A 16,182-nucleotide genomic window follows, 5' to 3' on the forward strand; every position below is an offset into this window, starting at 1 on the left:
CACTGAAGGGATTACTCTTGCAAGCCTTTGAGCTTACATTTGCTGTCTTCAACAGGGCAATTTTTTAGATAAAAAAAATAAATAAATAATCATGTGTCAGAGAAGCAGACAATAATGTCACAGCATGGCTACTGTGGTAGAACAATGATCAGGCAGCAATTTTGCTGAACAACCTCCATGTCAGTTGTGGACATGGCTGCATGGCACCGGTTAGGCAGCCAGGGTGAGATATCCAGTCAGTTTCCATAGTGATGTGGTTGAATAGAGCAGATTAGCAGAGGCAGTGTGCTGAGAAAGGATTGCAGACTGCTGTCAAAGCCTCCATTTAAAGAGTTCAGTGTCACAGCTCCTTTCTGTTTGGATATGCATGATGACGGACCTTTAGCTACTTCTGGCTCCACACACTTTTCCCTGACACAGACACGTTTCACACACAGAAACTGCGATCTCTTTCACTTTGGACCACATGCCAAAATAAAGCTGTTATTGCAAACGAGTTTACAGAAGACAATGAAATATACATATTCAATAATATAATATGAACCTTTTTGTTTCCCTGTAGCAATACATACTTTAACCTTTTTTACATTGTGTATTTGTATTTGCATTCACATGCGAGTTTAGAAATGTTTTTAGGAATCGTTATTTAGGCTACCTATTACCCATAATGGCCTAAAATGCTGTGTAGTTTTTTGTTTTGTTTTGTTTTTTTTCCCAGTAACATCTTATTAACATAATAAAAGTGAACAAGTTTCTACACAATTGATAACCGAGGTGCATTTTGTATTTATTTGTCATCAAATCATCCCTTAATTCTGTAATTTCAAACAATTTAATGAGACTTAAATGGACAAGAACAGTGGGAGGAAATAAGCAGCTTTGGGATCAAAAGAGAGAGCAGCAAAAGAAAATAACAACACAACTAATTGAGGTGAAAATTAGTCATCTAAAAAAATTGGTTCAATTTTTCTACAACAACATAGTTTAGAAACATCCTGGAAAATAGGGATGTTTGTGTAGAACCATTATTTTCTTATTTTTTTTAAAGAACCGTTAACTGCACTTGGAGACAGGCATCAGCCTCATTGTAACCTTGTAAGGACAGTCAGGTATGGACATATGGATGAATGTTTAATGCACATTCATCCATATTGAGAAGTTTATCTTTAATTTGAGTGGAAGTAATCTTGTGGATATAAATGGTCTGTGCTTGCACAGCACTTTATCTAGTCTGGAGGATTCCAAAGCACTTCGCACAACATCCAGTCATTCACACACATGCTCATGGAGGCAAGCTACAGGACTGCAGCCACAGCTGCCCTGAGGCAGTCTGACAGAAGGTGCCATGCACCGCCACCACCGGGGCCTCTGACCACCAGCAGGCAAGGTGGGTCTTACCCAAGAACACGAAAACAGAGACGGCCAGGGCAGCGAGTACTGATTGATGGAACTACTCAGCTTTGCAAATTTATGATGTATTTGCAGTCATAAATAATCATAAATAAAATGTGCTAAAAGGCTCTGACTATTGGTGACGGCGTACCGCAGGACGGTTTGGAAAGCGGGAAGTGATCTCACCGCAGCTTAGGCTACTTACTCAGGACACATTGTTGCAGGGGTGCTGCAAAGCGTTGTCACAAAGTACAACACTAAAGAAAGTTGCTAGATTTGTCACTTGTTGATAAAAAGTCACTATAGGTGTCTGGAAAGACTCTAAATACAACAACAAAACTGATAAGTAAGCAGCAGTTCTTCTCTAGCCCTGACCAGCTCTCCTCTTCCTCACACTTGGTCAGGCCCCTTAGTGACTCGTGGCTCCGCCCACTTTGTGGGAATTTTTCTAATTTTGTCAGGGGTGGGGTTAAAGCTTCTCTAAGTGTCAAAAAAAGCAGTTTTGTGTATAAGAAGATGGCACAAAACTCCCACCTATTTGGCTGTGCAAAGTTATTATTTCTTGAAGGTATTATTTATTTGCAATACAATTTGTGCCCCTTCTATAATTTTATGGTTGATGTCTTCAGAAGATATCAAATATTTTCATATAATTCTCATTTTTTTCATGATACCATCAGTTTTGTGGAGCACACCTGTCGCTCCAGCAACAACACACGTGATGATACTGCTGGCCCACCCCCACGCTCTAAACGCATGAATGATGTTTTCTGGCTTGCAGCTTTTACCAAATTCAGCAGGCGTCGTCACAAGATGTTTGCTTTTAAAGAAACAGGGAATGTTTTATACAATTTATCGTCAGACGGCAGGAAAGGATCTTTTTATTTTTTCCAAATTGGTTTCAATTGTGTATGTACTTTCCAGGTGCTTGGCATTGTACCAAACTGTTTAATCATTTAAAGATTTTTATTTTTTATAAACTAGCTTGTTAACAACAGTAAAGCATCCACACATTGCCGTATGGCGGCTGCAATATTTTTGCATGTAGCAGCATTTAAGCTGTTACTACCGGAGCAGGACAAAACATGTGGTTCTGGAATGATTTGTTTAAAATTATCCTTTAGAACTTTAAAATGCATTTTGCATTTTCCACTTTCCTTTATTTCTGTGTAGCCATATAATTGCTTTTTGACCCTCAGACGCCTAATGTTTATCACTAATGGACTTTTGTCAAAGTTAATTGATGATTTTTGGCAGGAGAAGCTCAGCAATACCAGCAGAAAGCCATGTAAGGGGTAAGAGGTGGTGGTGGGGGGGGGGTATGATGAGGGGTGAGTGAGAACATTACACTGTTGCCTAGCAACACATGTACAAAAATTTGAAATGATTTAGAGCCCCCATACCGGTTATCATGGAGGTCATATGTTTACAAAATCCACACCGTGTGCTGACTGTCACACAGAGCTGCCAACAGACAGAGTACCTCTCTGCTGATCAGTGCGCACCGACAGGCTGATGCAGATACATTCAGATGCTGCTCAATTTCACTGGATTTGTTGAAAAAAAAAAAAAAACCTTTGACTTGACTTAGCGGTAAGTGCCACATACAAATTCCTAAAAGAGGGAAAATGGTGTTTTAAAGATGCGGGATTTAACTTCTTTGCATAATTAATCCCCTTGACAAAGGTAAGAAGGAAGAGAAGTGGAAGACTCCCCAAATTTGGAGGACGCTCCACTTGGTATTCCTGAAATATCTGCAGCCAGCGAGCTCTCTGAGTCTCACATCCAACAATACCTCTACGTGACTAATCTGGCTGAAGCTGATTGTTATCAGCGAGAAATGTCCTCTCAGCTTCTTTAGCTTGCTTGTAAATCGAGCGTGTTTGGGACAGAGCGAAAGCGAGCCGGAGGAATAGAAAGAGAACAGAGAGGGAGAGAGAGAGAGAAAGGGAGATGTAGGGAAGGAAAAAGGCGAGACAGAGTTGCTGATGCACTTTCTTCACAGAAATTTAGGTCACGACAAACAAAACCTTACACAGACGAAAAGCAGACAAACAAAAAGCATCTTTACCTTGCACTGTTTTTTTGTCTCAAAAGTTGACATCACAGTGTGGAGATTTGCGATGTAAGTCGGCGTATTCAGGCGGTATACCTCTAAAACTCTCATCGTGTGAAGGTGTGAGGTAAATTTCATCAACCATCCCTGTGTGCAACGACTAAATTATATTTAGACTCCACAGAGAAAAACCGAGTAAGCCTTTATCTGGTTACTCTTTATTTCCCAAGTGAAAATATGCCAGTTCTCGCCCAGAACGTTAGCTGGAGATAGGCACCAGCAACCCTCCCAACTCCACTAAGGGACAAGGGTGAACAGATAATGGATGGATGGAAATATGCCAGTCTCTCCATCATCAGCCAGAGAGGTGTTAACAACCAAAGAAGAACGTATGTCAGCAATCAGAGAGAAAATAAACACATGCCAGCAACAGAAAAATGTTTCTGACTGTATAGTTCTGAGTGGGATCAATTCACAAGACATGTTTACATTTCATATTCATAAGGCAGACTCCTTGTCAGAGCTAAGGTTTTTTGTTGTTGTTGCTATCTGTTTGCTGATTTAGGATTAGATTGATGACATTTTTCTGTTTTCTTTCCAAAAATCTTCCTACAAAGGAGTTGCGAATACTTCTTTGCAGGAATCTGCAATCTTCTCTTACCGCTCTCATTATGAGAAGGAAGAACTCATGTCAACAAAAATGAGTGATAAGTATTTTATTTCTTGTTTTTTGGGGGGGGTTTTTTTTTACATCGTCCGTATTATCTTCTAATGCAAATAAGGTTTTTACTTAAAACCCCAAATTCCATCGGTCATCACAATAACACGAGGGTTCGCGGTGAGGAAATGAAGCAGGATGTGTACACAAATCCAGTAGAAGGAGGAAAAACAACGGGGTGACAACATGAATAAAATATGTGAATTGCTTATGATTAACATACTAATGACTAATCATCATGCTAATTAGTTCATTTTGGGGACTGAAATTGCAGAATGGCGCTGGAAAATATGACTCCACGAAGATGCATTTGACAAGTGAGAAATGCTCTGAGAGTTAAAGGGAGACAGATGGGCAGACAAAGCTATCGATTTAAAGCAAGGCTGTGTTTAGATTTTGTCGGCATCAGTGGAGGTAGAACCAGAAATTTGTAGCAACAGTGTTTGTGACACTTTAAAATGTCACGTTGTTTTCTTTCTTGCATTTCCTGTTTTTCTTTAGGCTACATGGCTTTGCAAAGGTAAATCATCAAAGGGTTTCTGTGATTTTTTTGTTCCCACAAATGAAAGCTGAGTGAGTTGCATGCATTTGCATTCAGCCCCTTTCATCGATACTTTGTAGACGCTCCTTTTCAGCAACTAAAGCTGCATGTCTCTTTGCATAGCATCTAATCAAATTGGATAGATAGCATATGCTAACATCAATCTTCAGGGCTCACCACAGGTTCACAATTGCATTTAGACCTGAACTTTAAGTTATTCTAACACATAAGCATGCTGCGGCCTAAAGCCCTGAATTGCGGCTCTGGTTGTATGTTTACGGCTGTTTTCCTGCTGGTAGATGAACTCCAGCCACAGCCGCCAACAGGTTTTATTCCAGGATCGTCCATATTCAGCTCCATCCATATTTCCATTGGCTCTGACCGCTTCCCCTGTGCCTGCTGGCAAAATGTGTCCTCACATCATGCTGCTGCCGTCACCGTGTTCCACTATGGGGATGTTATGTTCAGGAGGTTTGTAGTGTTTGTCCTCCAAGCATTTTGCTTGACCTCCGAGCATCTTCTCCCACACATTGACGATTTTCTTTCTGGGACTTCTTGGGGTTTTCATTCAACAATATTTTCTTTCTTTCTTCATTACTTTTTGGTCACTCTTTTAAAAAGACCAAACTTATGGAGTGAAAGATTCTTTCACCTGGGTTGTGGATCTCTGCTTCTCCCCGAGGGTTATCTTCGGCATCTTGGCTACTTCTTTGACTTATGCTCTTCTTGTTTGTCTTGGCAGCCATTTCAACCTTTGTCATTCTCTTGTCCTCTTTGGATGATGGAAGGAGAATCTTGGCTTCATCAGATCATCTCCAAAGCCTGGAGAAATAATTCATAACCTAACCGTGCTTTGAACTTGTTCACAGCTTCAGCGAGGTACGTGATGCTGTTAATGTTCTCCCGCAAAATCACGAAAAATATTCGTTTTTCAACAACTTTGGCCTTTTTCTAAATATTATTTTAAGGTATGTGTTTATGTCTTGTACAAAAAACATAAGACAAATTACCAGACGGAAACAGTTTCACCCTTTTACAAATTCTTCTCGTCATCCTTACACAGATTTTACAGCCACTGGGCCTGTAAAATGGGGAACTAGCGGTTCAGTCTAAGCGGCACACTGAAAGCCATTAAAAAGAGAGGACAAGTAATTCCAGCCTAATGGAGCACATACGGCAGTCACAAGGAGCCACATGAAGGCTTCCTGCTGAAATGAAAAAAAAAAGACTGAGGGTCCGCCGGTGGAAAAGTGCAGCGAGATAAATCAAAAAGCTCCGGGGTTCAGGGGTCAGCTGGCCGGGTGTGCATGTCACCAGCCCCATTGGACACGCCTGCGTGCTCCATCAGCAGGTGTATAAATATGTGTCATGTTTCACACTTTCATGTCCGCAGGGACAGGAAACCAGATGGGATTTTAAATGCTGCATTTCATGTGGCAACATTTAGTGGGTTAGTTCACCCCTCATTGGTTTACCATCTGGTGCCCTCTCAGCCCCACGATAGGAGAGGAGCGTTCACACCGCACTTGTAAACGCTCCCGATGTCTCTCTGTGCCAGAGCGCATTTCCAGCAGTTTACATCGCAGTGTGCGCCGCGCCGCCTCCTACACAACTCTTAAAAAGGTGTATTTCTGCGAGAACACGTGCTTCATGTGGGACACAAAGTAAGAGCGTGGAGGCAAATTGCAAAAGCTTCAAGTAACAAAAAAAAAGAGGAAAAAAAAGTTGCAAGAAAATCAAACAAGTTGACTCGCTTATTAAGCAAATCACTTACCAGAGAGTTAGATCCTCTTGTTTTCTGTCTTGTCTTCTTCTACTTTCCATATTTTATTTTTTTTTTTTTTTACGACAAGCAAAATTTAAAAAGCAGGAAAAGGAGAAAATTCGGCGCATTCCTCTCGGCGCTGTTTCCATCTTTTGCATTTTCTTTACTTTTAAAAAAAATAATTGCCAGAGTTTATGCTCTTCCAGTTTATCCTACTCATATCATCCCAGCACTCGTGAAGGCGTCGGGTTTACAGGCTGAGTTAGACAGCCAGTCACTGTTCCCTCCCTTTCTTTTATTGACGGGCTCCCTTTATCTCAATTTGCCAAGAATTGCCAGACAGCCGCCGACTGGCCTCAGCCTCCAAAATGCACTACGCGTTTGGACACGACGGGGCTGCGTTATATTTACCCCTCATATGTTGCCATTTTGCACCTCGGCCATGTGGGGGGAGGAAGAGGATGAGAGGAGGATTCAGGGGGGGGGGAGGCTCACATTTCGAACTGCTTGGTGTCAATGCACACAATAAATAAATAAATAAATACATAAATATAAAAATGTTTCATTTTAATATTTGGTAACATTCTTAAAACTTTCCAGCGTTTTTGGAAAATGTACTTCCAAAAAAAATAGAAAAAGAAAAGAAAATAATCCAAACTTGAACGGAGTGAAACCAAAATAATGTGATCTCGGCTCAGCCTATAGATGAGACTGAGGATGAGGAGGGGAGGTAAGGGGGGCGGAGAGGGGGGCGACTTTGAGATGACATTGAGGCTGTGTAGATGGGAGTTGAGTCTCTGGTTGTTGATGTTAGACAGTCGCACAAGGCGAAGCGGCTGCTGCCCGTGTTAATTCAACCTCCTCCTCTCTCTTTCTGTCTTCTTCTCCTCCTCCTCCTCCTTCTTCATCCTTCTGGTCTTCAGCACTGCTCCCCGCTGGACAGCTCCCGCTTGGACCCCACGAACGCCGCATGGTACCCTTTAATGTCTTTTAATGGAAGTAAAATCTATTTATGTTTCAAGACACACCGGGAGTTTACAACTTGACCCGCGGGAGGAATCTTCGGATCCCTCGTTTGGAGATTTGTGGCAGTCAGCGGAGGCTCGGCGGTGCGGATCCCAGATTCACTGTGAGTAAAAAAAAATAAAAAAAAATGTTGTGTTAAATATTTGCTGTCTATATCTGTGGGAACCGGTTAATACGCGGCTCGGCTATTTGTCCCCTCCGACAGCAGTCGGATTGACTGGATTGAGACTGAGGCTGCTGCTCTGCTGCTGAAGGGGGGGATCAAGTAAATATTTGCACACTTATCTCAAATCAACAGTCGAACATGCGGAGCTGATTTCTGTCTGCTTGGTGTTTGCAGATGCAAAGAGTCGCATTCTGGTGCGCAGAGTTCCCAATTAACATGGCAGAATGTGTGCAGCCTGATGCGTAAAGCTTTTACGCATTTGGACATCCCTTTTTTTTTTTTCGTCTCCACGGTGCGTTTTGTTTTCCAGCGTGTTAGAGACGTCCATCTGTCCACGCTTACTTTCAGCTATCCACAAAAATAACTGACAAGAGAATCTGTAGGTGTTAATTGGTGGAGCTCGTTGAGTTTAATTTTCATAGGCTGGACACTACATTGCTACGATGCGTCCTGCGTGTTTTGGAACACTTTGCACTTCTCCTTAGTTTGGCACATTTAAATTCGGAATTTGTTTAGACAACCATGTCTGTTGCTTTGTTTGTTTGGCTGTTAAATTCTGTGCAAGCTGATTTGTATGGAGGCAAGGCAGCATGCCTCTGCCATCAATGATTTGACATGAATGAAAAAAAAATGTTCTGGTGCCAAAATATCAGAGAATGAATCAGTCTGCACTTTAAAATGCGTCTTTGGAGTTGAAAAGTAAATGATTTGTTTAAACTGCTGCTGTTGATTCAGAGGAAATGAGTGTGGTACATTCTGTGTCCATCTTTGTTGAAACAGGTAACCGTTTTTCCTGCACCCTCAAACAACCAATCACTCTATCCACGATCTTAGGTTGACAACGACTGACCAGTCGTGTTCGCACAGGCTCCATCTCCAGACATTTGGTCCGAAGGTTTAGTTGTAGAACAAAAGAGTGGGGGGGCGGGGGGTAAAAAAAAACCGCGAAGCTGCTGTCTACGTGGACCGGTGCTGAAGCCTCCCGTCCGACTGCCAGGACCTTTGCCAAATCCAGAGACATGGCGACGAACGGCACTAAAGCGGATGGACAGGTCACAGAACTGAACGAGGTGGCCGCCAACAACGACAAGCCCAAGTCCCTGGACGTGAAGACCGACAAGAAGCAGAAAGACGTCCCCGACAGAGAAACATGGGGAGGAAAATTTGATTTCCTCCTGTCTTGTGTGGGTTATGCAATTGGACTGGGGAACGTGTGGAGATTTCCCTATCTCTGCGGGAAAAACGGCGGAGGTAAATACTTCTTTCACTGTTCATGTATGCACACACTGAGTGAGCCATTCAGATCAACGATGCACATGATGGAGCTTATAATTTATCGACTCCAGAACAAAAAAAAGCATTGCCTATGTGTGTAACCCAGTGATGACCATTATAAACTGAATTTGGCTGCATTGAATTATAACTAGTATGCATTTTAATGTATAAATCTGAGTCTCTCTACATGATTGGGCAGATTTGATTAAATACTTCTGAATATGATGGCATTTGTAGTGAATTTGTGATGCATAAATAAATTGAATTGAAGCTAATTTAATATATTTCACCTGATTTGTGCAGCTTTGCATTGTCAGTTCCTTAACCTGATGCACTTCTGTCCATCCAGGAGCCTTCTTGATCCCATATTTTCTGACTCTTATATTTGCTGGGGTCCCTTTGTTCCTACTGGAATGCTCTCTTGGTCAGTACACCTCAATTGGAGGGCTTGGTGTGTGGAAACTGGCTCCTATGTTTAAAGGTACAATAAAAATAAATTCAAAATGCAAATGCAATCCTTTTGAAATTATTTTCAAAACACATCTAAATCATTTTTTGAACGTCAGGTGTGGGCCTTGCTGCAGCTGTCCTCTCCTTCTGGCTTAACATCTACTACATTGTAATCATTGCTTGGGCCATTTACTACCTGTACAACTCATTTACCACTGTAAGTATTATTTAGAAAAACAGTGTGTAGGAAAATCTCAAAACTGGTCAAAATTGGGGAGCAAATTGTATTATTATTATTTATTTATTTTTTTTACATTTTCCAGGATCTTCCATGGAGCTCATGTCACAATATATGGAACACAGAAAAGTGTTACACAAACTACTCCATTCCAGATACCACCAATCTCACCAGTGCTGTGGTTGAGTTCTGGGAGTAAGATATTGATTTTTTGTGTTTTGTTTCTGCATGCCTCCCTCAGCGATATCAAAAGATGGCCTCCTCTGCTGCTTGTTTGCTGCCCTGTGCATATAATGGTATCGTCGCTGTTTCCCTCTACTTACAGGCGCAATGTGCATCAAATGACTGATGGCTTGGAAAAACCAGGCCAACTCCGAGTGCCATTGGCAGTAACACTGGCCATCGCCTGGGTCCTTGTGTACTTCTGTATTTGGAAAGGGGTTAGCTGGACAGGGAAGGTAAATGTTTTTTGTTTTTTTTGTTTTTTTGTGTGTGTGCTTTCCAATACCTATTTATGCTGGTTTCTAATAAGAACATGCGGCTCCCATGCAATATTAAACAGTCTAATACCTGCTCATCAATCTTTCAGATTGCATTCTGCATGCTCTGGAATTGATTTTTTAAATAAGAGACCTTAAAAATAAAACTCACGCTCCCCTAATGCCGTTCTTCCGGCCTCTTGGTTGGCTCCTCTAATTCCAATTCTCCTGACATGTTTTCCGTTCCGAGTGTGGATTCCTGATAGGAGGAGCAACAATCAGCCATACCCCCTCGATCTGGATTTATCCCCCTTTCTCGCTCGGAGCAGTTTCTCCCCCGTGTGACGCCATATTTTAAAAGTCAAGTTCATCACGTGACCATGCCAAAAAAAAATTTGTTTTGGTCACAGCCAGACCCCCCCCCCACCCACTCCCTCCAATCAAATAAATTGCTTCCTGAATATCTCAGAAATGTGGCTGAAGATTGACTATGTGAGTTTGTTGTTGTTGCCTTCACGACTCTCATGAAAACATATGTTGCAGCTTGAACATTTTCGTGGATTTCCACTGATCACCCCCTCACATCTTCCAGGTTGTTTACTTCTCGGCTACGTATCCCTACTTCATGCTGTTTATTCTCTTCATACGTGGGGTGACCCTACCTGGAGCCAGAGACGGAATCTTGTTCTATATCACCCCTGACTTTGAAAAGCTGAAAGAATCTGAGGTAACGGGATGTCATTATGGGATTTGTTCCTACGTGCCGCATGCTCGAGTGAGCAGAGCCCGGCCTCACGCAGCTAAACTCTTCTGCTCCTCTGTCAGGTATGGCTGGATGCAGCTACGCAGATCTTTTTTTCCTATGGACTGGGGCTGGGGTCGCTTATAGCTCTAGGTAGCTACAACACGTTCAATAACAATGTTTACAGGTAAGTGCTGCTGATGATTCATGAACTACATTTGATTTATAACATCACCAGGGAGAAAGCTGCTGATATTGAAAACAGATATTGCAGGAAGGTGTATAAAATTCACCCCCATTCAAGGATGCTTTAAAAGACTTTAAAAAAAAAAGTCTGACTATTGTGGCTGTTTGGCATGAATAGAGTATCAGTCTGAGGTCAAGGCTCTTTCTTTTTGTTCTGTTCTGTAAAAACAAAAACTATCACCGTGATGCCTGAGTGTTTTCTCTAACAGCCCCTCATTCTGGGTCGCATAATCAGTTACGTAAAATAGTTCCATTCAAATTAGCTTGTTTGTCGCTTTTTATTCAATATAAGGTAATTTTTCATTTCATTCAAACAGAATATGTGTATTTCATCCACAAGGTTTTACACTTTCACGTTAAATCTTGCAGTAAAAGCACTCCCACAGCTCTTCTTTCTGGTTTACCTGCACTCTTTTTTTATGCATTTTTATTTTTTAGAAGGGTTATAATAGGATGCAGAGAAAAAGTCAATTTAAACCTTTCACAACATCCCCATTTTTTATTTCTTTTTTTAATATATATGTATATATATTATTTCCTCTCCCCAGAGACTCTGTCATTGTGTGTTGCATCAACTCATGCACCAGCATGTTTGCTGGCTTCGTAATCTTTTCCATTGTTGGCTTCATGGCGCATGTGACTAAGAAAGACATTGCGGACGTGGCAGCCTCAGGTAACTGCACATGGCAGTGGCTTCAGTCACTGTTACTCTCTGCTATCCCCAATAATCATAACATTAGCATGCTGTTTTGGCAGCTTCAAGAGTGATACATTTTACAATAATGCTTCCTATTTACTATCCAGGTCCTGGCTTAGCTTTCCTTGCATATCCAGAGGCTGTAACCCAGTTGCCCGTATCACCTCTGTGGGCCATTTTGTTCTTCTCCATGCTGCTCATGCTGGGGATAGACAGTCAGGTAAGGGGCTTGGTGATGATCTGCTCATGGGCTGACCTAAATTTTTAAAAGCAGTTACATATCATGCAGCTCACCTCTGCTCTCTGCATGATAAGCATGCAATTTGCTCCTCACAGATAGCTGTAGCTGAGCTTTGACATTAGTTGTCAAAAAAAATAAAAAATAATTCAACCTTATCACCTCCATTTGCATTGCAGGCTTCACTGTTTCTTTACTATGCGTGTGTGATTTTAATATGGCTCCAAATGGCCGTGACCAAACAAGATTCAATGCAAAACACAGAAATTACGAAAAAAAATTTCCCCTCATATTTTGGTTCCTTCCTATTTGTGTAATCAGATGTTCTCATCACAAACGAGCAGTAAAATAAAAAAAAACATGCCCATTATTTTTTTTATAAATTTACAAATATTAAATTGAAAATAATACTTCTGCCTTGATTCACTTCATGTTTAAGATAAAAAACACTAGGAAGGAGAAAGGAAAAAATGATCTGTTCCCGTTTCCTTGACAAGAACCTGATCCTGCGAAGTCTGACTGCGTTGTGTGCCATTTCTTCTGATCTCCACAGATTTCACCACAAAACATAAAAGGACATAAAAATAAATTAATTATCCTAAATATTAATGAGGTTGAATGAGGATAAAAATAATAATGATTAAAAACATTTGTCATTGCGCTGTGTGCCTGATTTCAGGAAAAACTCAGCCCAGTGAAATATGGGCAATGATGTGAAACCGGGGTGTGGACGGTGTCGAAATGTATAAAAATTAGCATTTTTCGATGTGGAGATAATGGATTCTTTGTATTCATGTCTGTGTTAAAATCAGCTACATTAATGTCATGTTGAGCATGTAAAATATTTGACATGATGAAAAAAAATGTGAAAAACAAACAACAAATGGATTATGTTTTCATTTAAAAATACAAATTGTTCAAAACATTTTTTTAAGACTGTAATGATTATGTTGAAATTTGTTTTGATTAGGTTTGATTTTCATTTTTTAATTTAGAAAACATAATATCAGGCAAAGAAAAATAAGATACCGTCCACACCTTATACTCCAAGCTTCATTAGCTGGGTTTATGCTTCACCCTGTGACATCACAGATTACATATGGTGTTTCTCGACATGCAATATAAAATACAGCAGAAGTCTGTGTAAAATACGCATACTCATCTGTACTTTTAAATTTTTCTATTGGCTCTATGATTATTTTTCATGCTCTTGTTCATTTGTATTTGTAAACATCTCTGAGGTGGACAGAAGTAATAGCGCCTCCTACAGTAAGAGACCAGGATGGCAGCAGAATTCTGCGACTGTCTAGTTATATGAAAAAAATGACCATTTTTTTCTTTTTTTTTTTTTTGCCAGAATTTTTGTTTTTATTTGAAACATAAAATTAAACAATTAAAAACAAATCACCATTCTATGCCAACTTGTTGATCATACCAAAAATGACACGAATCTGAATCTAATATTCAGCATTTTTTCCGCTCACTTTTGTTTTTCATGACTGGATTTTGATGAGAAGTGAGAAATTACCAAAACATGCACTGATCCCAAATATTTCCAAAACAACAGAGAAAGAATCTGAAAGCAACCAGGTGCGAGCAGTACACATATTCAGGCAGATGTTTCAAGCCGTTCCTGTGATTGTGTCCTTCAGTTCTGCACCGTCGAAGGCTTCATTACCGCCCTGGTGGACGAGTTCCCCAGAGCTCTTCGAGGCAGACGAGAGATCTTCATCGCCGTTGTCTGCCTCGTGTCCTATGTGATTGGACTTTCAAACATCACACAGGTACAGCAGGGCAGTTCTGTATCAATGAGCCTTTTTCTGTGTTTTGCCTTTTCTAATATTTCTTTTTTGTTGTTGTTGTTGTTATTTGTAACCAGGGTGGAATCTATGTGTTCAAACTGTTCGACTACTACTCCGCCAGTGGGATGTGTCTGCTGTTCTTGGTCTTCTTTGAGTGCATCTCCATATCTTGGTGTTATGGTGTGTTTTCTATTCTCTTTCATTTCAATATAACCACAAAAATGACTCCTGAAAAAACGAAATCTGGTCAAGTGCGAGTGCGTTGTCGTGTTTTACCTGCTTCAGAGTCTGCTCAGCCGCAAGGTCGCGAGCACTCATGTGTCATGCCTCATCATCATGCATGACGGCTCTAGGAAGATAGAAACCAGTCAGATGTGAATATTTTGGTCATGCGTTCATTTGTCCGGCAGGTGTGAACAAGTTTTACGAAAACATCGAGGAGATGATTGGCTACAAACCCTGTATATGGTGGAAATTGTGCTGGGTCGTGTTCACCCCTCTCATTGTCGCTGTGAGTATTTTGAGCTAATAGGATAGTACATCTAAAGTCACGACATGAAAGATGAAACAATAAATAAAGTCAATATTACCTGCCTGCAGCCATTCCAGGCTGAGGCAGCGCTGCCTGTAGTCAGAGGTGTCAGGATGCATAAAGCGTCTCTTGTCTCCCACAGGGAGTGTTCTTGTTCAGCGCCGTACAAATGGTTCCCCTCACGATGGGAGACTATGTGTTCCCAGGCTGGGGTCAGGGAGTGGGATGGCTCATGGCTCTGTCCTCCATGGTTCTCATACCAGGATACATGGTCTACATGTATCTCGGGCTCAAGGGCACTTACAAGGAGGTGAGATGAAAAGGTTCATTACCCCCTCTCCCCATTTCATTCCACCGAAGTTGTAACCATTAGGGTTTGGTATCTCACTTTTCGTAGATTGAAACACAAAAAACTGACCATCATATTACAGATGCGTGATAATTTCCTATTTAATCAAGATTTACTTATTTGCTGACTCAACTGAATCAGACAATTGAAATTGAAATGATAAATTAGAATGAAGCAAGGAAATAAATATTTGCAGCTAAATAACAATAAAGCGTTCTATTGTTTAAAGATAAAAATCTGTCTCATTAAAAAGCCTTGAAATGTAGAAACAGTTCATTGAGCCTCAGTGGAATATGGAAAATCTGTGATGCAACAGATGTGCTTGTGAGCCAATCAGCATAGAAGATAAAGCTGTATTTTTTTAAGATCGTGCTCATTGAAAAGTACAGCTAAGTTAACCTTCCATTGAGGGATTCTGAATATGGCTCTTTGGTAGAAAATATCAATTTATGGACATGTAGAGGATGGAGAAACTGATCTCATTGTTAAAACAGACACTGTGACAGTAAAAACGACTGGTCTCTTTTTAAATATAATTAAAAATAATCTAAAAATAATGGTAGAACTTCTTTTTTTTATTCAAATGTTGCACAAAAACTTTTAAACTAGTTGGCACCATTTCTAACCAATGTGCCACACAAGTAGCAATAAATGTTTAACCATATGATCCATGTGAAATAAACTGTGCTGGACTGACTAGGTACCAAAATCACATTGAAAGTTTAATTCAGAATTCTTAGCATTATATCTGTGTTACCTTTTTCAAACAGCAGGATTTACCACTGGTAAAATAATTACCCTTTGATAGTGAGAATGGCAATGAAAGAACAATCTTCAAGAGGTTTATTAAATTTCTTTTTACCTTCATCACATCAGAATGGGTGTGAGCATATAAAAACCCATGTAACTATATTTCAACCATTTACTTCTCATCTATGCTGCACATGTGTAGCACTGATACAGCAGCTATACAACTGCAATGACTTAATATTATGACTTCATCTATGCATACTATGCAGCTTGCATTGATAAAGATCCACTCATCTCAGTATGCTGGCTGCTTGAAACTAAAGGAAAACTGGCAACTTGATGCATTTTTTGAGTGATTCAGACAATGACTATCTGACCACTTTGAGGCACTAATAGAATATTAATATGTCATCATCAGAGGGTTAGTTGCTCATTACATATGAAAAAAGAATGAAACAACATGACGTAATCAAGGAAAAAGTAATGTACCGCTATAACTTTAACAAATGTATTTTAAGAAAGGGAGCAGCACATCAAATGGGACACACACTTAAAACTGTGGCAGGATTTGATGTTGAGCGAAATACAGCACATTTTCTAACATTTAGATACACATAATACAGATTTTTCAATTCACCAGCATTCAAACATTTGATTGAGCTAATTAAAGATGTTTACATGAGTGTAAAAGCATGTACCTCGAGGCATGGAAAGGTGGAT

At 40.4% G+C, this 16,182-nt stretch overlaps 1 protein-coding gene across 1 annotated transcript in view; it reads left to right on the forward strand.

Moving 5' to 3' along the window:
• The first annotated feature begins 6,975 nt into the window (after positions 1–6,975).
• The window catches only part of LOC106904984 (sodium- and chloride-dependent GABA transporter 1-like), a 10,804-nt gene continuing 1,597 nt past the window's right edge, over positions 6,976–16,182 (forward strand). The window contains exons 1-14 of the mRNA XM_014969554.2: positions 6,976–7,601; positions 8,445–8,915; positions 9,289–9,420; positions 9,506–9,606; positions 9,713–9,822; positions 9,953–10,085; positions 10,699–10,833; positions 10,932–11,035; positions 11,643–11,767; positions 11,899–12,011; positions 13,682–13,813; positions 13,909–14,011; positions 14,242–14,342; positions 14,506–14,673. Of these exons, the coding sequence (XP_014825040.2) occupies positions 8,684–8,915; positions 9,289–9,420; positions 9,506–9,606; positions 9,713–9,822; positions 9,953–10,085; positions 10,699–10,833; positions 10,932–11,035; positions 11,643–11,767; positions 11,899–12,011; positions 13,682–13,813; positions 13,909–14,011; positions 14,242–14,342; positions 14,506–14,673 (1,689 nt within the window). The 5' untranslated portion in view covers positions 6,976–7,601; positions 8,445–8,683. The remainder of the gene's footprint in view (positions 7,602–8,444; positions 8,916–9,288; positions 9,421–9,505; positions 9,607–9,712; positions 9,823–9,952; positions 10,086–10,698; positions 10,834–10,931; positions 11,036–11,642; positions 11,768–11,898; positions 12,012–13,681; positions 13,814–13,908; positions 14,012–14,241; positions 14,343–14,505; positions 14,674–16,182) is intronic.

The sequence above is a fragment of the Poecilia mexicana genome, unplaced genomic scaffold (assembly GCF_051168715.1).
Source record: "Poecilia mexicana isolate PSO_F unplaced genomic scaffold, ASM5116871v1 scaffold_7, whole genome shotgun sequence".
Lineage (NCBI taxonomy): Eukaryota > Metazoa > Chordata > Actinopteri > Cyprinodontiformes > Poeciliidae > Poecilia > Poecilia mexicana.